Raw genomic sequence first — 23,780 nt, forward strand, 5'->3', positions numbered from 1 at the left:
GCATTCTTGGATTTCATTACCCAGAACCTTGCCATCTCCTGCTTTTAAAGGGCAGCTGAAGCAATGATGGATTTCCAAGCCGGCATTGCTGCCTTGCAGGTTGAGCTAACGAGGAACACTTCATAGGCACTTGGGGAAGGTGCTGCCTCTTTCATGTTGTGCTATTTATGGGTCCTGTCATTTAGGATCAGAGCATGAAACGCTTTTATCTGCTTGTGGCTTTGGTTCCTGGTTTCCCCTTCCACCAAGGTTGGGAGTTGTACGCACTGCACGGTGGAGGTGTTGGCAGGGGATGGAGATAGCTGGTGGCTACATCTGTTGTCTCTGCCTCCTGCCTCTATTTAGTGAGAATAACTTTTGAGTGGTGTGTGACAAAGCTGTAAGAGGCCAGGGCTGTCTGGACCACTTGCTAACTGATGAACAGAAGAGTATGTGGCTTCCCTTTCCCTGCATCATGATCCAGCTGCCATCTGTGTCCCTTGTGTACTTTTCATGAAAAGTTGCACCTGATCAGCGCTATCTTTGTGAGAGGCTTTTCTTGCTCGCACCAGCTGCTTTTCAGGGCTGTTGTGTATTACTTTCTACCTTTTTGGAGACACCAGGGCTTTGCATTTGTGGTGGAGTTTCAGAAGCCAGCTCCTGTAAGCTGAGATGCAGCCCAAACTGCCAGGTTCTACCTATCTGTGACTAGAGCATTTCCTCCCAAATTTTCCCTTGAAGACCTTCATATGGTTTGATGCTGAAGTTTCCCTTGAATCTGGTTGGATGTGAAGCTTTCTGCTCTTGTCCTTCTGAAAAGGAGCTGTGTCAGTCCTCTCTAAGGGTGTTTGAAATACTTTGTGGTGCAAGGAGGAGTTTCTACATACCATGCTGTTATAAGGGGAAGGCTCTGCCATCTGCTCAGCAGTCCAAGGTCTGGTAATCCTGGAAGTTTGTTTTCTCTGTTGATTTCCATAATAAATTATTGAATATGTTTGCTAGTGCAGGGCTCGGAGATGTAGAGCAGGCTGAAGTTTTGGATTAACTGGATGCAGCAGTTCCAGTCTTTATTGGCAATATGAGCACTGTGGCCACGCCTGCGTTCTGTTTGTTGTGCATTATTGCTGTGATGGCTGATAGTGCCTGGCTGTGGGATACTGCAGAAAAGAACTTTTTTTGTTTAAAAAATACGTGTATGAATAACAGTTTCTTGGTGCAAGGCCAGCACTAGATGTTCCTAAAATCAATTGTAATTGGTTAGGCCAAGAAGAGGAAAAAGTGATCGCAGCTTAGTGCAGATGCTGGGCTTGGCACTTTTAATACCAGCTAGGACAGAAGAAACAATGGCCAAGTTGGTTAAATTACACAAAATTGGCAAATCAAGGTTTTTGGTTTGTTTTTTTTTTTGGTTGTGGGGTTTGGTTTTTTTGGGGGGGCAGGGGAGTGTTTTTTGGCAAAGGCATCTTGCCAGGCTACTGGTTTAAAGAGAAGATACCAGGTTTGTTCTGAGTCACCGTTGTCTTTTCCCCTGTGTAACTCTGAACTTTGTATAACTTGGAGAACAAACAGACCCACAAATGCTAGCCCGGTTTAAAAGCAATTTCCCTGCACTCTCTTCTGCCTAGGAAGGTGTCAGCAGCTCAGCTTATGGATGTAGGTAGCTAAAGACACAAAATGTCTGCTTTCTCATCAGCCCTAGATGCTCTAAAGAGAGATTGTTGCTTCACAGGCCACTAGCTCAGTGCAGTAAAAGATGGGGTTTTTTTCTAGCCTACCTTGCATGCAAACTGCTTCCTCGAACACTAAGCAATAGCAAATGGAGAGATGTTCAGGCCAGGACAGGGGTGGTATCCAGCTGAGGGCTAGACACTAGGGTGGAGGAAAGAAATGCTGAGCTGGCAGCAGTTGCAGAGGAAGAATCTCAATTTGAAGTGGGGGCATGCTGCTTGCACTTGGGAATGAGCTGGATCTGAAAGCCCTTCCTGGCTTGTGAGAAAAGAAGGTGCTGAAATTGAGCACCCTCCTCAGCTGAATGGAGCATCCATGGCCACGGTGGAGTTGGACATGAGCTGGGAAGGGTACCCGTGTCCTTCAGCAGGAGGGGGCCAGGGTTGCCTGAGCAGAAGGATAGCCAAGTCGGGGTAGGGATCAAAATACATTAATTTGTGTGTCTATGATAGCTGCTTCCTAAAGTCTGCTGCCTGCCTACATGTGAAATGTGGCCAAGAGGCACCCTGCAGGCTGCATACATCTTTCGCAGAGAATAATTCAGAGGTGCACAGCCAAAACCGTCTTTCGTATCAGCATTGCCATGGGACGCACAGTCACCTAGAGCAGAAAGCAGAGAGAGCAAAAATATGAAGGTCACATAGCTCAATTTAATTTGCTTGGAAACAGGAGGGGTTAAGCCCGTCCCTTGGGTTTTGCACATCGGATTACAGGGGAGTAGCATCCTTAACCCTGTAAGGCACGCTGAAAAATTGGGCCGCAGACATTCCCCTGCAGGACTTCTTATCATAAGAAGAGGCAGGTGTTTAACCATTTAAGAGCCCATAGAGGGAGCTGCTTTGCTGCCTGTGGCATGGATTTCCCGCTCTGAGTGTTCACATATGCCCTCCTGCGTTGCTCATTGAACCAGGAATGGATTCATGGATCACTGGACTGGAGTGACTGCCATGGCGATGTGGAAGAGATGAAGACCTTGAGTGAGGAAGAAACCAGCAGCAGGGGAGTTATGCATATTAAAAGGAAAAAGATCTTTCTCCTAACCTAATTATGGCAGGCAGTATAATCCATGCCCATGAATTGTTTGGTTCTCAGTTAAAATAATGTGGCATTCAGCCAAGGGAGAGCACGTGTTGTTCCTTAAAGCTGGTCATTGTGTAGGCTTGCGTGTATGTTCGCAGCTTTGGGCAAACTCAAGCCCAAAGTATTTCTTCGTTCCTGCATCATCACCTTCCAGGAAAGGAAATTCACTGAACGTGCATCGGAATTTCTGGCCTAATTCGGTCTCCTGCAGATAACTTCACAAGAGAGGGTGCTGTGGGAGCACTACACATGATAATTTAGGTAATCAGGTTTCTGCAGAAGTCTGAACAGTGGTTCAGGCTCTGATTCCCAGAAGGTCTTGATATTCTTGAAATATTTGTTGCTGTTTAGAAGTGGACTGTCGTCTTAGACATTCCTCCACAAACTGAGACTCATTTCTGAAATGAAACGTGTTCCCTGGGCAGGGGAACTCCTGCTCTCTGAAAACTGAATTGCTGAGTCCCCTTTGCCAGGAAGCCCCGCTCATGCCGGGCGGCAGCTCTGGCTCCAGGCACCCTTGCTGTGTGGAGGGGTTTACTGCCAGAGCCTTCAAGCCAGCTTATCCCTAAAGCTGTCCACTGGGAAACTTCTGGTCATTCCTACCGAGGAGAAACAAACTGATCCAGACGAAAACATAATGGCCGAATATGGCAGTCGTAATACTTTTCTTTTACTCGTTACAGCTGCTTGTTTCCCATCCTCCTTTGGCTTGAGTGTTCAATGCTCAGGATCTGACCCTATTTCCAAAGTGTTGGTTTGGGATTTTTTCTCTCTTCTTTCAGTGGTTTCTGCCTTATTTTGAGGTTTTGCTCTTCCCTCTGACACAGTTGTTACTTTGCCCAAAGGAATGTGTTGAGCTTTTTCTTCAAGGTATAAATCTTTCTTAGCATACTTCCCAATACTGTTCTACTGTTTCCTGTGCCAGCAGGCGGTTCAGCAACAGCAGCTGACCTGTCTTCCTGTGAAGAAAAAAATACGGAGGTGCTGGGAACGTGCTTTGGTCTGTTGATTTATTTATTTATTGTTAGACTGCAGAGTGTTAGCCCTAATGAAAGTGTGGCCAGCCCTGAAAATTAAATCTCCCGGCACTCAGGCTTGTCAGGTTGGGAAGTATCAGCAAATGCTCCAAAATACCTTGCATGGTTTTGCCAGTGCATGAATAGTCATATTGTTGTTTACTAGGAGGTCGCACTCATTATTGCCTACCTGTGTCTGCATATGCCCAGCACTCCTTGCCCATACCTCATGCTGCTAAGGTGGGACATTAGTTTTGCCTTGTGCTGTTTGGATATGGTACAATCAACTCTAGAGCAAGAGGAGCTGGTGCCCTAGGATCTTTCAGTAATGCAGATGATGGAGAGCAGAGATCTGGGTGGGGATAGACATTGCCCCTTACAGGTACAGATGTGATTGATCTTATGGGTGGGTTCAGAGCACATCCTTCAATTGCACTGAAAGCCACAAACAGCTGGTGTGGCTCATCACTTGGGTGACACAGATCAGTCTGTGTCAGGCAGGCACAGGCAGGCTACCTGGGTTGCCTGACAGTGGCATCTGTAGATGTTCACAAAATTGGGGATGCCAGGATTGGTTGTGCAAATGCTTCTTCCTTGGATATTTTGCACTGGCACAAGTAGTCAAGAGGCATCCCCACTTGGGAACCCAGCTGTCATCTACACACAGAGGTTGTGAACACTACCAAAAACTGAGTTTGAATCATGAGTATTGATGAAACAAGTCTGAGGCATCTACCTGAGTTCACATTGCTCTTTGTTTTCCATGCTCATTGCTGTACTGCGCTGTGGGAAACCTGCTGAGCAGGAGTAAAGTCCTTCCAGCAAAACTGTGTTAAAACTATGCTGGGAGAGCTAAAATGAAGTCTGTAAGCACGAGCTGTGCCAGCTGGCTGCAAGTTCAGACGAGACCCTTGAGCTGATGACATACACTAACTTAATGTGGCTCTGGCCCCACAGAAAGAGGGCTCCTTTGGCTCAAGTTAGAGGGCATAGCCCTCAATCTAGGTTCAGATCCCATTCAGCACCTAAAACCTGCCATTTTTTAATAAAAGCCTCAGTCAGTGAAAGAGTCTATGTTTGAGGTAGAGTGTGATGGAGGGAGCTTTCTTGGCAGGCAGGGTATGCCTGTTTCCAAGGCCTCTTTTTCTATGAATCTCTGTCACAGCTGGTTCTGATGGGTGCCACAGGGAAAAATTCTGTGGTCTCCCATAGCATCCGGAGGCTGACTGCTTTGTTGATCCCCATCATCAGGGTAAATCTAGCACCTATACTGATGCCCTGGTGCAGGAATGGGGGCTTCCTGGCAAGGGGTCATGGCAGGCAAATGGGTGAAAGTTTTGCTTCAGCTTGGTGGCCAGAAATCAGTTCAGACGCAGACATCGGGTGACGTTTCTCAAGCGTGGAGTTATGTTCTTCTTCTGCTAGCTCAAGTGGCTCTCATATACTTGTATAAACTTGGAGCTGGCTGTGGTGAGGGTGAAGGATACCTGTCCCCGGGTATTTGTCTTGAAGTGTTAGAGATCAGCCTGTTTTTAACAAATCACAATATTGCCTTTTGTTTTGAGATGTATTTTTAGGAACAGTGTTATTCAGTTTTCTGGCTGAATACCAGAAGCTTTTCTTTGTGATTTTTTTCCCTACTTGTTGTCTTGGGGGGGGCAGGGTGTGTAGAAAAAATAGAAAGGACAAGAATTTTGTTAAAAGGCCTGGATGAAACACACTTTTCACGGAAAAGGAATATTTTAAACTGTTGTGAACACTTTTGTATTGAGTTCTCATAAGAGACAGCAAAATTATTTATCTCCCCTGAAGTCAGATTGTGGCTACTCAGAACTAGCGAAAGGAGAAAACACAAGCAGGGAGTGGGAGAAGGGAATTGCTTCGGGGTGTTGGGGGAAAAAACAGGTTGGAGGTGATTTGCAGGGAAGAGCGGTGAAGATTTTAGAAAGACTCTTTGGGCTGTCACATTGCTTTGGAGTGGGAGCCTGCCAGAGCGCCCCCTCCCCCCCCAAAGTTACTGTGGAAAATGAGGACTGTGAAGGAATCGGTGGGTTTGGACTCTGTGGTTGTGTGTGAAGCACCTGGAGAAATTGTTCAGCCTGTCCTCTGCCTAGAAGGAGGTGTTCTCCTTCCCAGTGCCATCTGCCATACCTTCCAGGCGTCATGGCACCTCTGTGCCCTGCATGCAACGCGGACACCACCATGTGGACTGTTTTCCTGGGGGAGAAATGTGCTGAAAACGAAGACAGCTTGCCAGGCTGCTTTTTTCATTTGGGTGCTGGATTTGTTTGCTAAACACAGTCGTCCTTCCCCTTCACCCCAACAGACAGATGCTCTCTGGCTGCATAAGCTGGGAGGTGGTGAAGTTAAACATTTGGTGTGGTTGGTGCAGGTTTACTAGTCCAGCCTGGAAACAAACTCTCTGATATTGGCTCCATCAACCTCAATAAGAGCTGCTCTGTTCTTACTATCCAGAGCAATTAATGCATCTTCTTAAAGAAAAGCTGGCACGCTGTTGCACTGAGCATTAAGAGTTTGCACCTGGCTGTACACTGCAGAGCTCTCTGCCAAGAGAAATACTGTTTTCCAAGTTTGTTAGCCTGCTGTTTGGAGATTTTAATTTTTTTTTGTTTGTTTTTGTTTTCTTTTTTGGAAATCCTCCCACATTAAATTAAAAAGGAGACCTTGGTAAAGGAAATCAGAAGGGATGCTTTGAGATGCTTCATTTGCCAGCAGTCCCTGAACTTGTGACCCTTTAAAATAAAGTACTTGGGCTTTCCTGTGGGACAGCTCCCTTGGGGTGGAAGCAAGCGTCTTTCAGGCTTGCTTGCCTTTAGGAAGGAGCCTTTGACAGCACAGGAGAAGTTGCAGCGCAGCATTCTCAGCCGGGACTTCCAGCGAGGAAAGTCGTTCAGCTGGTTCGGGACTGTGATAAATCATGGTTCCCCTGGAGCACGCTGGGACTGCAGAGAGCTGGAAATAAATGCTAGGGAAATTCAGCTTTTGTAGTGGGCCATCTTTCAGGATGATGTATGACTTCGTAACAGAAAGACATTCCTTTGCTAGGGCTGGGAGAAAACTGCTGCCTTCCATTGGGGAGGAAAATGTCACAATTCTGTTGATGTAAATCCATGCTACAGGCCTGCCCTGAAAGCTGTGCTTTGGCATGGGCTACCTTAGCCTGAGAAACAAACTGTGCGGTACTAATGGAAGAGAGCCACTGAGAGCCCAAGGAGGTGGCAATTAGTTTGGGGCTGAAATGGGATGATAGGTTTGGCAGGAGGGTAGGGAATGGGTATCTAGCTGGCCAGTATAATAGCGACTTACTGAATGTGTCTGGGGAGGGAATCGGATGGCATGGGATGCTGTTTTCATCTCTGCCCCTTGACTGCTACATTGTCCTAGGCAAATAGTTTCGCTGGATAGATAAAATGTCTTTTCTTCAAATTGCAGTCACTGAAGCGTGTGTCTCTGCTTTCTTCCACTGGCTGTTCCCAGTCAGCTTGGAATGTTTGGCCATGCTGCTAGACTTGTTAGCTGGTGGGGATCTGACAGTATTTTGGGTTCTTCTGTGTTCATCGTGAGGGCTTGGATTGCCAAGACGTTGGGGAGAGCGTGAGTTCTGTGTTTGTGTAGCAAACAGAGGCTCTGTCCTAGTTATAATTGATGCCAGTCTGTGTACAGGTTTGTCTGCACTAACTACGGTCTCTTCTGGAGCTGTTGCTGTATTTCTGTACTGTGGGGTTTGGTAGTGCTGTTAAGGAAACCCAACCAAAAAGCCAGAGCCAGCCTCCTTTGAGGCTGTCTCCCATTCCTCTGCTGTGGCCAGGTAACCAGGGGCAGGCAGCTTTGTTCCAGGGAAAGGGGGAAGCATCTGAGTCCCGCTCCACTCACGCCAGGGATTTGCTGCTCGTAGCAGCTCTTGGCTGGGGCAGTGGGATGTGCCCAGTAGCAGGCAAAGACTTCTTGCGGTTCCCATGTCCCAGAACAGTGACGCTGGCAAATACTATTGTACCGACTGAGGTGCTGAGATGCAGAACAGAGGAGGCAAGTGCTGCATCAGAACCAGTGCCATGTTGTATCAGAAAAAACTCTCCGAGTTAACCATTCATAATTCAGTTGCCACAGATCTGATTGCAGGTTTCTGATATTCAGACAAAGGTCCATATTTCATTTGGTTTTGGCAGTAAAAGTGAGGTGATAGGTAAAACCCATTGGTTTCTCAGGCTTGACATACTTTGATCAGTGATGTTGCTAGTGTAGCAATGGGATCACCCCTCACCTCCCCCCGCCAAGTAATGTAAATGTTGACTTAACAAGAGAAGAAAAAACGATTCCATCAAATTTGGTCACTGTTGCAGACAGCAACTCAGCATTGCTCCTTGTCTGACTTACTGAGTTCCCTTGAACTGTACCACTGATTAATTTGCTCTGGGTTTTTTTTTTTTATTTTTCATCAGCCTACGCAGGCTTCTCGTATGAGTTTTAACAGCTCTGTGTGTAACCTGTTTGTTATCTCTGAAAGATCTGTTCTGCTTGGTCAACTGCTTCATCACCTGTGTTTATTTTGTTCAAATTCCCCAAATGGTAACTATACACTGCAGCATCAGCTGGGTCAGGATACTCCTGGGGTATAATTTTTTCCACTCAGATGATTTCCAGTCTGTTTCCCTGAGCTGTGAATGTCGAGGTATCAGTTTGTTTACCTTATTTTCATGGCTTCTGGCTGAAATTCAGGATTTTTACAAAATTAAAAACTCTGCAGACTTAAATCTATGTAAGTGATCCACAAAGGGACAAATAACTGGCGTTTCTCCACCGCAGTGGAAGCAGTAGGCTGGCTCTCAGCTTGGATTTAGGCCAATGCAGTGTGTCTGAGTGCTAACCGTGTGTATGAGGACCTGTAGGCTGACAACTGTAGCCTTTAGATATACGCTGCTGAGCCCCAGTGCTTCACCGCTGTCCTCCTGTCTTATGCAAATTGTTAGCCTGGGTATGGTGCGGATGCAACATCTCAGTCAGGATCTGAGCTGCAACTTAGCGACCTCCTTCACGCTAACTAGGGAAATGCCCGTGATTGTCCCTTGTGTAGGCTTAATGAAGAGGGAACGCCACCACTTTAGTGCCTGGTTGATAGCCAGAACTATAACAATGAGTAACACAAGGAATCCCAGCTAATCATCTCCTTTTGGTGGACCTGCGCAGTGGCTTAATTTAAATGCTGTCACCTGGCCTCCACTGATGTTCGTTCCGCCCGTACTTTTAAAACTGCTGCTGTGTATTACCTTTTTCTGGTCCATAACAGCCTTTTAGGTGCGAGACGGGCCACATAGGAACTGTACTTTCCTTCCAAAATAAAAACTAAACTAATTGCAGTTTGTTTCTCTCCAGCTGCCTTTTGGGGAGATATCGCTTTAGATGAAGATGATCTGAAGCTGTTTCAAATAGACAGAACTGTTGACTTAACAAAGCACTCAGATGGCAACGCAAGACACACTTCAGGTAAGGGCAGCCCCGGGGTGGCGATGCCTTCTTTCCCCTGGTTTTGTCCTTAGGGAGGAAGGAGTTCCCTCTCACTCGTGATGCCTGTTCCCACAGCCACGGAGGTGCATGCAGAGCTTAGTTATGTGACCAAGGGTGGGATCCAACTCTGAGCTTTGTTAAATAAAAAGAGTTGCATTTGATGTAGCCAGTCCTGTCTTGTCTGAGGGAGAAGATTTTCAAATTTACAGCACTGGTCTCTTTCCATGAGGAACTGTCTTTCTGCTAATTTGGAAGGAAATGTGTTTGAAATAGGGACACTCAGATTGGCATTAGTTTTGACTCTTACTGTCCTCCCCCCTTTTCATGCAATGTATGATCTTAATGAAATAATGCATTTTTTCAGCTGTCTACCTAGATAAAACCCACTGCAGTCTTGCATACAGACTACCCTTGAAGTAACATTATAATTGAAATAGGTTAACAATTGTGTTGATTTTCTGTAAAGCCAATAGATGGGGTAACATATGCTAATGTTGCCCCCCTGCACAGCTCTTATTTATGCTCAGTCTTGTGCCAGACCAGAGCTGTTTCTTGACTCGGTAGTTCTGACTGGACTCCAGCTCTAACAGTCTCTGAAGCACTCTGCAACTGGTTTGGAGGGCTCCCTGGGGTATTGTTGCCTCTTCTTGCAAGAGACAAATTGTTGGAAGTCTGAGCTCTGAGACACACCAGAGAGACTGGAGACAGAGCAGGTCAGGACAAACTTCTTTTCTCTCTCTGCTGATACGCTGTTAGGTTAGCAAGTAGGAAGAAAGGCTGGGTAGAGACAGAAATCACTGAAATCACATGTTCACCTGACCCCTGTGCATCTCAGTTCATACTATATCATTCATAAGGACCGGTGGCTGGTTCTGTATCCTTGTGGCTGCCTAGCTTTAGTTTCAGAGCATCTAAGCACTGCGTAGGTCCTCTTCTGGGGATCAGTGCTCCAGCTTGCTGTTGGGATGAGTGTGAAAGATGTCACATCCATCTCCCAGCACAGAGGCATGCTTTTGATGTGGATGTAACTGATTAAACTCATGCGGATGCTGAAATTCTGGGCAGAGGAGGGCTGTCCAGTTCTTCAGATTACGGATTGTTCCCTGGAAATGTAATTATCCTGCATTGTCATGTCACTTAGCCCATCATGACATGTTTTGGGCTGTGGCACGTTCTCAGGTGATGGGTGATTAGGAGTAGGTTGCCTTCAGAGCAGAAGGTAAATCAGAAAATGAGGACTAAGTGGGACAGGCAGCGTTCATCTCTTCCACATCCCTTTGTCAGCTCCTGAAGTTAGACGAGAAGACTGCTGGGGAAGGAAAGCCAGACAGTGTTTGACTGTATTAGTTTGCTATGGTGGCTTTTTCAGTTGTCATATCTAGCACATTTCTTTCACTCAGCACTGGTGCCAGACCTGCACCATCTGGCAAAAGAACTGAATTTTATAACCCGCATCCATACCATGTAATGCAGGTGCTGGTCTCTTACAACCGTGGCTCATGCTGTGTGGTTGGACTAGTCTCTTCCTGGCACCTTTTATTGACGGAGGCAAAGCTGGTGCATCATACGATGCTTTCTTTGCATTAGGTGAATGGTGATGTCGTGTCACTCACTTGGCCCTGTCCTCATCTCCAACAGACTTCATTCGTTCCCCTGGCTTTCAGCCTCTGGAAGTGCAAGCTGGTAAATGGGCAGCCCCCGTGACTGTCATGCTTTCTGGATCACGCACAGAGGGATCTCTGTGTTCACCTGCCCTGTGAGGGGGCTCTCTACAGGGGCAGGAAGGGTTGATTCTTCTCTTGTGGGGCTTGCTTGACACTCATGTGAATTGTAAGAGGGTGGTCTACTTCAGCATGGTGGGGATGGGACCCATTCTTCCCTGGGAGAAAGTCCTGTGCTCTGCTTTTTTATTTCCAGTGGGAAGAATGCAACCTCTGTACAGAAACAGCCTAAGACCTTTTATGAATGGGACCCCTTGAATTATAACATTTCAGAATTTCCTAAAGCTGTTAATCGGATTAGTTGTATAGTGGAGGAAGTACTTAATACGTATATACAGACACACAGGCTCTTCATATCTGGGAGCTGCAGTTCTGAACATGCTATTAGGCCAGGCATTCTTCCCCTGTGTTGTTTCCTTGTCCCCAGAAAACTCTGTTCGGCTGGGAGGAGGGGTGAAAATGGTGCCATTTGACACTGTTGGGCTGTTTATGGGCATACACTCTGCTAGCTTGTGTGGAGCATCTGCAGCTGTCAGGCTCTGGAGGAGGAGTGAGGTTCCCGTGCTCTTATGGATGACAGGGGACATGGTACTTCACTGGATCCAACTGGAGATGATCTGTTTTAGTAAAAGCTCTGCCTTGGTTCATGAGGGCTGAGACTGTCAGATGTTTAAAGCTTTCCCATTCCAACTCCCCCTCTTCATCTTCCAGTCTGCTGTCTAGAAAGATAGCTATGCCCTTCTCTAGGCCCATGAGAGAGGGGCAGGGAATCTGACCTGAGGACAGCCTAGATTCTGCTACAGATACCTGTGCTGAGCTTAGTTTCACAGCATGGATGTGCTACAGGCTTGTTTTCTCCATTAATTTCCTACTTGCAGAAATTCCATAATTGCTGTTCAGACCCTCAAAATTTGTGAGCCTGCTTGAGAGTGGGATGCCTTTTATTTTGCTGAATCAGCAGTGCCCCTGGTTTGGCTTCTGGGAGAATGGGATGCCTTGAAGTTCAGTGTTTCCAAGCATTTTCTCAGCAAATATTGGAGGTACTGTTTCATTCCCAAATAGCATTGTCCTCCTGGTGAAGTCACAGAGCAGGGTCATGGTTCCTTTCCTCTGAGGGGCATTGGCTCACATCTCTCTGGCTCATGTGGGATTCGCAGTTAGGGGTAGCTGTCTCCTTGGTACCCAACTTGGTACCATGCTTCAGAGCTCCAGCAATGATGTCCCTCTTTGGCTTTGTCTGGATGTCTCTGTCCGGTGTGCCTGGATTATTTTGTGTGAGTGGTCACATATAGGGAAATGGCATTACACAGGGAATTGCATCACATGTGTTATGTACTTAAAGCCTCCTGGAGTGTGGAATATGACCCTGGTAGTCCTTATTCATGTGAGCAGTCTCCTTTGCTCTGGAGGAGCTTCCTTTCCAAGAATTTGTCAGGGAGAGCACAGGTTGAGCAGCTGAAAACTGCAGACGGCTTTGCAAGAGCATTTTGCATGCAGACATCATTCTCTGATATGTTTATAGCCGTGGGGTTTTCTTCAGATCCTGTTGAGGGAAAGGCAGGCATGATGGTGGTCTACAGCTAAGTATAATGCGTTTAATCTGAGCTGGTTTTGCGTGTCTACACGTTGATCTCTGTTGACTTGGTTAAAACCCTGAGCTGTGGGTTAGTAGAGGGTATTTGCAAACAGTGCAGAGTAACTCTGAGTGAATGCCAGGAGAACATGCTCTTCTAAGAGGGCTCAGGACTACCAGTTAATTTCCTGTCTGGACCCTTTCAGGATTTCCCTGAAGATTTGTTCCAAAGTGCTGTCCTCCAACCCAATTTTAAATCATTCCAGTAATATGACATCTGTGCTCCTTTCCACAGGTGTCTCAACCTCAAATCTGCTTTTCCTGAAGCTTAGTTTTATTCTCATCAATGATCTGGCAAAAGAACTGTTTAAAGTTGCACAATTTGACTTTTCTTGGAGTTGAGATAAAATTTTTCTGATTTTCTAAACCAGGAAAAGAAATGGGTTTTTTTCCCCCCCATTAGCTGCTGTCCATTGAACCTAGGTCCTAACCTCAGAAAATTGCTTGTGTTCTTTTTGTTTGCTGCCTCTTGTATTATTAGAGATCCTGCAGGCCAAACTATGCCTTCCACATTAGCCATTCATCTTGCTATTACCATCTGTAATGCCACATAGAAAATCTGCCAAACAGGAAATTTCCTCCTCCCCCTTAAAAATGTTTTGCAGCTAGATAGGAGGAAAACCAGTAAGGGATGTTGTTAAAATGAAAGTGTTACTTTGCATTTAAATTGTTTAAGTTAGCTACCTCCCTATCTCTGTTTCTGTGACATAAAGTTTAGATGTCATGTTTACTATGAAAATTAGTTGTTCTCATGCAGTGGTGTTAAAGTGGACACCTCTAGGATCTGGCCCCATAGAGGTATAGTAATGGTTCAAAACATAATGAAATTAATCCAATACCTGGAGGTCTGCCAGTGAGCACTATCCTCAGCAAGCCCATGCTTCACCAACTCCTAATCACTTTGATGAAAGATTTATTTCAATGAGCTTACAGTTTTGAAAAGTTTCTCATGGATTTTTTTTTTTTTTAACTTCAGTGAAAATACTTGGTTTTACAATATATTTTTAATTTAGAAGAAACTTGAGACAAAGCTTTGAGGATTCCTGTGCTGCTGAGAACCCCCAGATGGCTTTGAAATGTGGGGAAACAAGAAAGTCCACAGGCAGGCTGTGTAACTGCACAGTGTCACTTCTCTTTTGGACCCAAGTGAGTCCACTGGTGCAAGGTGATTGCCTTTGCTTTATTGCTTTATCTGCTGAAGCATTCGCCACAGAGGAAGAAGGACTTTTCTTGCCACGCCCATGGGAAGGATGTGCCTATTTAATCCTAATGGGCTTGATTTAAGTTTTTTTCAGGCACCTTAGGGATTAAGAGGACCTTTCTGATGTATTACCTCTTTTCCTGATTTTTGTATCGCAGAGGCAGTTTCTAGTCTTGAAAAGGTACCTCTGTGAGTGAGAAAGGCAAGTTTGTCTCTTCTGGGTTTGGCACCAGCAGATCAGAAGACGGGGGAGTCTGGCTGCCCTCGCTGATGCCACGCTGTGCCGGACTTGCTGCTGAGGCACTGACTCTGCATCCCGCTGCCGCCAAGAATGCTTTTCAAGAACAGTCAAAACAGGTTTTCTTTGCCTCTGATCCTGAGAGGTTTTTAGGCTCATGGCTTGAAGGCCTTGATGAGGCTTTCATACTGCCACAAATCAGTGGCAGGAAGGATTTGCAGAGCGTCTTTGCTAGCTAGAGTAATACTTCAGATAACAGTGCAGATGGGACGGGATAGGTTTGATCCCAGGGTTTCTAGTAAAATCAGAGAGGGGACAAAGGCTGCCGTGAATAGCTGCAGGCTCTGGCAGCAAATTCATGCAAGTTATTCTCCGGCAAATGAGGCAGAGAGGAGTTCTGCATTAAACCTTCTTTTAATAAGAGGAGGGAGTTGATTTGTTGGCGCACGCCAGCTCTGTTGTTCTTGAGTGTGCTGTGAAAATGCAGGCAGCTACTCCGCTGCTTCACCAGATCTGCACCAGCCCCATATCTGCAGCAGGCTAATTTGCTTTTTCTTGTTTTGGGATGCCTGTGGTCACCTTGTTTCATGGCACTTTTCCTGTTTCAGGACTGGCTCATAGCTTTTTTTTTTGTAGCACGACAACCCAGGAATCACAAATTTGGATGCACTGTGCTTAAACTGCTTTGGGGTATGGAGGCAAACCTTGAAGAGATCTGGAAGGGAGCAGGAGAATGTGCAGTCCTGTGTGAGTGCATGCCTGAAAGTCCGTGTGGTACAGGGACGGTGACCACAGTGCTTTTCAAGTTACATAGCAGCTTTTCATTCACATGTGGTGGTCTGTCAGCCCCCAAAACATGTTTTGCTGTTCTCTGGTTACATTCCTGAGGCAAGGGGTAGATTCCCATGTGAGCTGGGATTGCTTGCAGGACAGGTTGCTGAAGTGCAGCTCTCCTGCTAAGAGCTGTACTGTTTATCCTCAGGCTGGAGAATAAGACTGGAATGCTTAAGGTGCTGGAAGCAGTCACACCCAGGGCTTCTCTTGCTTCACCCAGGGAGGAGAGATTGCTCAATCTAGGGGCTGTGGCCAGTAGTAGTGCTGTACATTACTTCCAAGTCTCTTTGATGCTACTGAGTGTTCCTAGTGAAATTTAAGTTACTGCAAAATGCACTTCCAGAAAAATGCAGGGATTTTGGACCATGACTGACTGAGATTTGAGGGAAGATCTGATTTATGGTTTTGAAGGAGAGAGGGTTAAATTCAGCTGACTTGGCACATGCATGCCAAGCTCAGAGCTATTTTTCCCTTGTAACTCATGTTTGGTGCTCTGCTGCTGTAGTGGTACTTGGTTGAGGGTAGAAGGGGCGGACATCAGCATTGCTCGTTTCAGGGCTGCCTGGGGCCCAACCTTTAATTCATTTAAGTTTAGAGCGTATCTATGGGTTGTGCTAACTTAATCTGAGCTCTGTTGGTCGTAACTGGCCGGGAGCAATGCAAATAACGATGTATGTGCTGTAACATAACCCACATCTGTGAACTCTCTACAGGGGTCTGCTCTTCCACTGGGAAATCTTTAGGGAAGGTTGCTTCCTCTTATGTGGGTAGAGGAACATTGTTGTTCCAAGAGACCTGTCTGAGGGCTCTGTCCATCTGTTTGCATACCTCCTTTCAGTTTTCCACAACACATGACGTGCATTCTAGGGACGTCTCTTTGCAGTCCATGCAGACTCTTAACAGGAAGAGGAGCCTCAGCCTGCTCTGTGGAAAGGTAGGTGCCAAATGCCTGACGTTTGACCTGATGCTGAGGTTTGTTGAGCTGTGCCAAATGATTTTCCTATGACTAGCCCCAATGTTTACCTTTTTGAGTCCATTCAGTCAAGGGTTTTACCAGAGCAGACAACCATGAAATGAATTTACCGTAGTTCTGTAGTTTGCTAAGGCAAGCAGGAGCTCCTCTTTGGAAGAATTGCGTTAAGTCCTCTAGGGCTGAGAGCGCTCTTGTTCATACTGCTTTTCTGAGTTACCCCCTTTCCCAATTCCACATTTCTGTGCAAAAAGCCAGTGATCTCTTTGCAGAAAAGCCAATATTGAGTTTTTTCCTTCCATCCCAGACTTTTGCAATCCTTTTGCAACATTTGCAGACCTGCCTGATTTTCTCCAGCATAAAGGTAATTGCCTAGAAAGCCCATGACCCTTGGCTGTTGCTGATGAACCTTCTAATTCCCCCTGTAGTTAAGGCTGTCCTGCTAGCAAATGCTAATCTTTAGGGTTGATATTTTCACTCCAAATGCTTTTCTTTTTTGATTCCTGAGTTCCAACTTGAAGTCCTTTTTGGAAAATGTTGAGAGGGCTTTTTCTTTCTAATTGCTGATCTTAGGGATGTCCTTTTGATAGTCACAGAACAGAGTCTGCCAGTCTGGTGCCTGACAGTAGGAGTGGAGAGAAGGTGATCAAGTCAAGGTGCCAAAGCGTGGGAGATGTATATGTGCAAAGAGGACAGATCTCCCTGATGGACAAGCAGCCCCAAGTCACCCTGGTCCATGGCTGTCAGGAGTGGGGAAATTGGTTTGTCAAGCATGTCTGCCTGTTCCCATCCTGCCACTGCTACTGGATTTGTCTGGCAGTCGGACAGTGCCTGTGGGGTGATCGCACAGGCTTCGGGTCTAGAGCCCTGGGGATGTGCTGCGTGGCATATGTGCTGGCCCATCCAGTGAGCTGCAGCTCAGTTTACAGGCATGGATTCTGCTCTGGAGGGTTTTGCTTGTTGCACTTCCAGAAGCACAGCACAGGCCAGCTTTGTGCTTTTGGCTGGGCTGTTTAGCCCTTTCTGTACTGCTTGCTTCCAGTAAGGAAGAATTCCACTGTTTGTTCAGTGTAGGGGCACGAGAGAGCTGTAGAGCAGGAGCTCCTTTCTTTGCTCCTGCTCTTGTATGTGCGGGGGATTCTTCTGATTTCCTTGTTCCACAAGCTCCGTGTGTTGCACATTCAGCTCTTCTGCTTTACAGATCCCCAGTCATCCTTGGGTCGCCCATAGCCCCTTCCCCCTTCCAGTAGTGCTGTATTCTCCTCCCTCAGGAGGCATTTTCACCTTGCCCCTGCCCAGAGAGGGTTCAGTGTGTTTGGCAGTTTCTCCCTTCCTATATTCACCACAGGGAGTTTGTTCTCCTCCTTACTTGCCTCCTCAGACCTCTCCCTCAGGTGATGCCCATGGAGACCTGTCTTGCATGCTTACACATTCTGTCTTACTTCCCTTATCCCTGCTTCCCAGTGTGGTTTTTGTTCCTACTTTTGCTGTGTTTTGTACAGTCCCTATGTGACCTCAAAGTATGATGGGGAGGAGGGAGTGTCCTGGAGTGCTAGACAGTGTATGAGTCAACATCAGATGATAATGGAGAGCTGTCCACTGCCTCCCTAGGCAGCGAGGTGCTGCTTATGATGTGCCTGAGTAGCAACAAGAGGTGCTAGAGTCTTTAGTCCACCTGTCCCACCAAAAGGCATGCAGTCTCCATTTTCTTTGGACTAGGGTCTTTCCAGTATGACACGTTGCTTCAAAACCATTTAGGACCAGTGGGGCTTGCAGTGTTCCTTCACACAGTGGGCTCCGGTGTTCCAAACTTGGCCTGTGACAAGCAGAGAAATGCTTCACTTACTGCAAGAGAAATAAAGTCTGTCTCCTCTTTGCCCTTTGCTTGTGATAAAGGTCCTGCAGGGCAGGGTAAAGAGAGTCCCAAGCAATAGGCGAAGGTACCATTAGGCCCTTGCCAGAGCACAACCTGAATGACACAGCCCTGCTACTTGCTCTGCGTTCCCCATGGAGTAAGATGTATTTTTTTCATCTTGTCTAGGTTCCCGATGGCAGCTGGTCACATGCACCACAAAGTTTGTTTTGTAAATGCACTGTTCCCTAAAATCAAGTTTTCTGGATGGTGGCCTCCCGCCTGTCAAAATAAGTGGTTTTATTTCTGCTGTGCAGCCAACATTCAGCCTTACATAGTTTTTCTTTTAGTGATTTTATGAGCTCTGCAATATTGCTCAAATTAATCCACACAAGCAATAAAACTTTCTCCATTGTAACAAAAATCCCCAGCTATTTCAAACTCTGCCACTTATTCATTCTTAATAGAAACTTTGGTGGTGTTTATCCTGTGAGTCCAATTCACATGCTGCTTTCAGAAATCAACCAGGAAGGCAATAACTCGGTGTCACTCTTGCCAAATGCTGCACATCAGAAATTAATCAGCTTGGATTTTGTTAATGAGCAATTAACTTTCTTTAAGCACCCAAAGACATCTGCAGAAACTATACACGTTGATGCCATGGTCCAAGCTGCTTCCAAACAGCCTTTTTCTATAGCTTCTTCCTATTCAATGTGGTGCCACCGTCAGCTTTGGGCATAGCTGCAGATTTGGGCATAGCCGCAGCAGGGTTGCTGCACAGACAGTGCTGAAGCCCTGCTGCTCCTTGCTTGACTTTGCCTGTCTTTGGCTCCCAGCCCCACCGCTTTCCCCATCCCTTAAGTTCTCTTTTGGGCACATCTCAAGCACCTGGAAGTTGGTGCTAGATGGCCTTGTTAACCCTTTATGGAGCTGGGGTGGTCACCATGTAGAGCATTTATAACATCTGATTTCTGTTTGCAACTGTCTTGCTCTCAATCGCTCTTAATTAAATTTTCTTTCGCTCTTGTCTACAGCTGGTGTAACACACTGGGAGGCTGTTCCTTTTACTGATGCCAGAAGAGTCTGAATAGTCTTTTGTGTTTAAGTGGAGGTTATTAAATAGCTTTATATTAATTAACTGTGATGCAGGGAACACATGGGCAAATGTACTTGAGGAGATCAGTTTATCCGTATGGAAATTACATTGGAAGTTAAATCCATTACCCTAATTGTAAAATTCGACAGTGCTTAGCCAATAACTGCGGAATCGCCTAAATCATGCATTTGTTTCAGAGCTGGGCAAATGCCTAATTTCCTTGAATACTTGCTCAAATGAAAAATTGAATTTGCCTCAACTGTGTAGGCTGCCTTGTCATTTCCGAGAGTGTTTTAGCAAATGAATTTGGAGGCAGAAACCGTCAGTGAAAGAGTAGGGTGTAATAAGCTCTGAGAGCAGTCATTGCAGGACGGTCACTCCGCAAGGCTGGCTTGGATGCCTTGACCCTCAGGCTCTCTCCTTTCAAGCAGGGATGTTGCTGTGCCCACAAAATAAAGTTTGCTTACCCCGTTCAGCGAAATAGCTGGCAGGTCCAAGAAACAATCGGTAGCCAAAATGGCTTGATGGATAATAGCAAACAACAAATAAATTAGAAGAAGTTGTAAACCGCTTGTGGTTGATTGTGAACAGAAAGGGGTTACATTTGTGGAAGAAATGTGTTCACTTCGAGCTGCTTGTTAAAGCCTAATTTGGAAAGAAGGCTGGCGTTTGTAGCTACAGCGGACAAAAAAACCTTCTCTGCAGCTCCCCTTTTCAAATGGCAAGGACAAAGTATTTATTCAGCTGTCAAGTGGGGAAAGAAAGCAAATTAGTTTTAGGCTGAAACGCTGGACTGTGTTTGCTGCTGTAGTTCTGAGGCCAGATGGTGACTTGGACAGCCCTGGGGAACGGGTAACAAGTTTCTCCGGGGCAAAGATCAGAGGCAAAAGGAAATATTCAGACTATCTTGCTGTTCCACTTCCTCTAGCAGAGAAGATAGTGTGAGATGTATAAAGCTGTGCTGGGGAGAGGATTAGCCACTCTTTGCAGTTGATGGTGTTGCTGAACCCTGGAGTCAGGTTGTGGCAGAGAGCGGATTTGAGGCCCGACTCCCCCACCGCACTGCAGCTGGGACGGAGGGGGCAGCGACTCTGCCTGCAGCTCTCGGTGGGCAGCTCACTGCAGCGAGCAAAGCTCCTCCGCCACTGGCCCCCCCAGCTCCCCTGCAGCTTCTTGAATGACTTCACGTGATTCAGGCATCTGTTTGACCATGGGGCTGGAGGTGGCATAAGGCTACCCAGCAGTGGCCACGTTTGGCTTGTGCTCCCAAAGCTTTTCAAGCCCCACTTGCCCTATTGCCTCTGTGCTGGCTCGTGCCTCAGTTTCCCTGCTGTTGGCGGTCAGTTTGGGGTGTTGTTTAAACCAGCTGTGGTGGAGCTGGTAGGTAACCGAGCAGATGTGGTGTCTTGGCTATATCTACTTAGCGTGCTCAACTGTCTGTTAAACATGGTGCAGGCTCTTGAGGGGTAAGAAGGCACCAAAAACCCTGCAAGAAGCTCCAAGATTGGGAGTGTCTGAATATCCAGGCAGAAAGCAAACTGGAAGGAAGGTCTCTGTGCTGGCACCACACAGTCTCCATGGAAGGAGTTTTAATTGCATTCAACATAATTTAGCTTCCAGCGTAGTGTTTTCATTTTGAGTTAATTTTTATCCAGTATAAACAAGGTAGGGGGAAAACAAAAGGATTAGGAAGGCTGAGTGGGAGGAACGGTCTGGCTGGGCTGTAGAGAGCTCCAGGCTCTGACTGGGAGCCCACAGCTGGAACGGGGCAGGGGGATGCTGCAAGGCAGCACGGGGAGCTGTGCGTGGCCGTGCCCAAAGGGGCCCACAGTAGAGTGAGGCTGAAGCAATTAGACTGTGCAGGTCAGAGGGAAAGGGATGTTAGCAGAGGGGGGGCTGGGAGGGTTTGTACTGCCTGCTAGAACAGTAATGGGCGAACGCAAGCCAGGTCTTACAGTTTCCTTATCACCTGCAAGTTCACTTCTGGTTTTCTTTCCTTTCAAAGGAGAAACAGGGAAGGAGAGGGGTTATTGTGAATCAAGAAGAATGTGGTGGAGAGGCAGCCACCTGTTAGAAATAGATCTTGATCCATCAGATTGATGAGAAATCAAGTGCAATGGGGTGGAGGGGTAGTTGGTGCTACATATTACCGCTTTGATGTGCTGGGAGGGGAGAAGTTGCACACCGTGTGTGGGGACCTGGCCGTACAGCAGAGAAATGCACATGGCCAGAGTACCTGTGTACTCACTTTAGCAACAGCTAAATAATTTTCACTTGCCTCAGTAAAAACACTGGAAGCCAGGGACTTGCAGGACTCTCTCTCACTGGAAGAAATCGGTGACATGACACAGGTTGTAGTTAACCTTTTTCTTTCTTTTCTCTCTCATCCGTCTGTCTTTCTAGAGGTGGTTGTTGCAGCCTGCAGGAAAAGGCCCCTTTCAGTCTTCTCGGTCCTTCCTTGCCTCCAGAGAGTATTGCTCCCCTTAAGCTCTCAGTTGAAAGGTTGGTGGAGAGGTTGGGTCAGGTTGTCCCATTTCTTGCAATGCCTTCTTTAAGAAGAAGATGCATCACAGTGTAAAAGTGATGCTGCCACTTCCAGAACAGTATGGAGTGCCCAGGGAAAACACAGGGTGTTGGGGAACGGTGTGGCCTACACTTCTGCTCTGCCTGCTCTGCTGCTCCAAACGTGGATGGCCAGCAGAAGGGCTTGGTGCATTAGGTGCTTTGCAGCTCATGTTTGTGGCACCCCTGCATTTGCTTAGCTGCGTTCACCTTCCTCTTCTCGTGAACTTCCCTGGGAGATCAGTGTCCTCGCCCTGCACAAGCATTCGCAGAGCTGATGTGGAGATGACACATCTGCTTGTCAAGCCTCTGGACCCTGGGACTCTCCTGAGTTATTGGATCTAGTCAGCTTACTCTGAATATGAAAAACAGATTCCTGCAGGGAATTTGGGGTTCAGAATTCTTCTCCTCTTTAATTTATATTTCTTTAAGTAAATTGAGGGAACTCCAGCTATCCCACTGACAGGAAATGCTGAAGGATCTATCTCAAATCATTTGCTCAGATCTCCAGGGCCCGGTGGTTTATGAAAGGTTTTTGCTATAGACTCTCCACCAGCTCTGGGAAACATCTGTTCTGCATTCTGAATGCCTTTTCCCAGCAGAGCTTGTTTTAATAAAATCATCACTTTCTCTGTGGTTAGAAAATCCAGTGCAATAAAGTGTTTTTTCTACGCTAAGAAGTTCTTGACCACTGGTGAATGAGGAAGTTAAAAAGCAACATGTAACATCAAGTTTGACTTACCCTGTTCTTCCAGAAGCTTCTCTGATGGTCACAATATGACAGTGTTCACCAGAACTGAAGCTCTGAATAGTGATGAGTGTTTAATGTTACCTGAGCTTCTTGGTTTTGTTGATGCTTCATTGTAGCCTCTGTTTGAAATCCAGTCTCTAAGCTGTGGCATGTAGCTAGCATATATATTGAATGAGACTATGAAAGTGAGGTGTTTTAAGGCACAGGCAGGGGAGGTGAAATTGTTAATAATTTTTAAAATGTATTTTATGATGCTTTTTTCCCTTGGTTGTGTCCCGGCTCTGAAATGGCCTTTCCTCCACAGTAAGACATACTAGAAAAAGTCTTGCTGTGGTTCGATCCACCTGAGACCAGATAATTATGTGTGCAGTCAAGTTATTCTCTGCTAAATCAGAAAAACAGGAGAACCTGGTGAAGTCCTCAGCACTTGCTGGGGACTCCTTTGTCCTCAACAGAGGTGATGAACGCAGTGGTGGTGGCTACCTGCCAAGGTCAGGCATGGAGCCCTTCCACTGTGAGGACAGCAACCAGGGAAGGAGGAGGAGATCCAGTAAACACAGAGAGGGTCTTCATTGGTCTGGAGAGGAAAAATTATCCTGACTTGGAACTGCTCTGAAGGTGGGAGATTTTGATTTTAATGGGAACTTTTCCACTTTAGGAAAGAGGGAGATGATGCAAACTTCATCCCATCCACCTTCCCATGTAGGAACATTTTGTATTCTCAAACTGCAATTTTTCAGACACCTACAATTCCTATTGGCAGTAGTTGGGTTTTAGATGAAAATTCCAGATAAGCGTTGTCTGAAAATGAAGCTTGATATATCTCAGGATAGACTGATGTTTCTCCTTTGCTTTCAGGTGTGTAACTCACCTGGCCCTGGAGTAGTGTTTTCAGATAAAAGCTAGAAGACAGGTGGTGTTAAATGTTTTGGAAGTCACCTGCCTCTCAAGCAGCTATGAGGTCTCAGAGGGACTCAGTAGGAGGGTGCTTGGTATCTCTAGGCCCACTATGTGTGTCCCAATTCACCAGCAGGCTGCTTAGCTGCTTTGCCCTCCTTTTTTAGACAAGAAGCTGCTCGTGATTTGTAATAAAGTCGAAGCAAGCACAGAAACTTTTATTAAGGGATCTGATTGCCCCCTCTTTGGTTCAGACTATCTGGGCTTTAAAAAAAAAAAAGGCAGAACATGCACAACAATAAACACCTTCAACCCTAAGTTGCATGTTGTAGAAGACAAATTTTCAGGTCCAATATATTACTACTTCTCCTAGTTCCACCCTTTCTTGTTGGGGGTATGGGTACTGAATGGAGCCTGCTTCCTGCTCTTTCCTCAGGTTACATGTCTTTTATCCTGTGCTAGTGGTACAAGGGAACTGCAAACATTATAGTTTTGATGGCATGCTTTGTGCACTCTCTCTCTCTCTCAATACGTTGTCTTTTATTTTGGTTCCAGCTGAACAACTTGGACTTCTTTTAACAAAAATGAATTTTCCTTTTCCTGTTCTGGAAGAGTGGGAGAAACTGCTTTCTTCCCAATGATACTGCAGCTTGCTGCTTTCTGCTTTGCTGGACCCTTACCTACCACCTCAGGCTGCCT

The 23,780-nt window shown here is 46.3% G+C and overlaps 1 protein-coding gene across 1 annotated transcript in view; it reads left to right on the top strand.

Moving 5' to 3' along the window:
* TLL2 (tolloid like 2) overlaps positions 1-23,780 on the top strand; it is a 102,269-nt gene that overhangs the window by 30,953 nt on the left and 47,536 nt on the right. Inside the window, exon 2 of the mRNA XM_075717402.1 lies at positions 9,195-9,305. Coding sequence (XP_075573517.1) covers positions 9,195-9,305 — 111 coding nt within the window. The remainder of the gene's footprint in view (positions 1-9,194; positions 9,306-23,780) is intronic.

Source organism: Pelecanus crispus, chromosome 10 (genome assembly GCF_030463565.1).
Source record: "Pelecanus crispus isolate bPelCri1 chromosome 10, bPelCri1.pri, whole genome shotgun sequence".
Classification (NCBI taxonomy): Eukaryota; Metazoa; Chordata; class Aves; order Pelecaniformes; family Pelecanidae; genus Pelecanus; species Pelecanus crispus.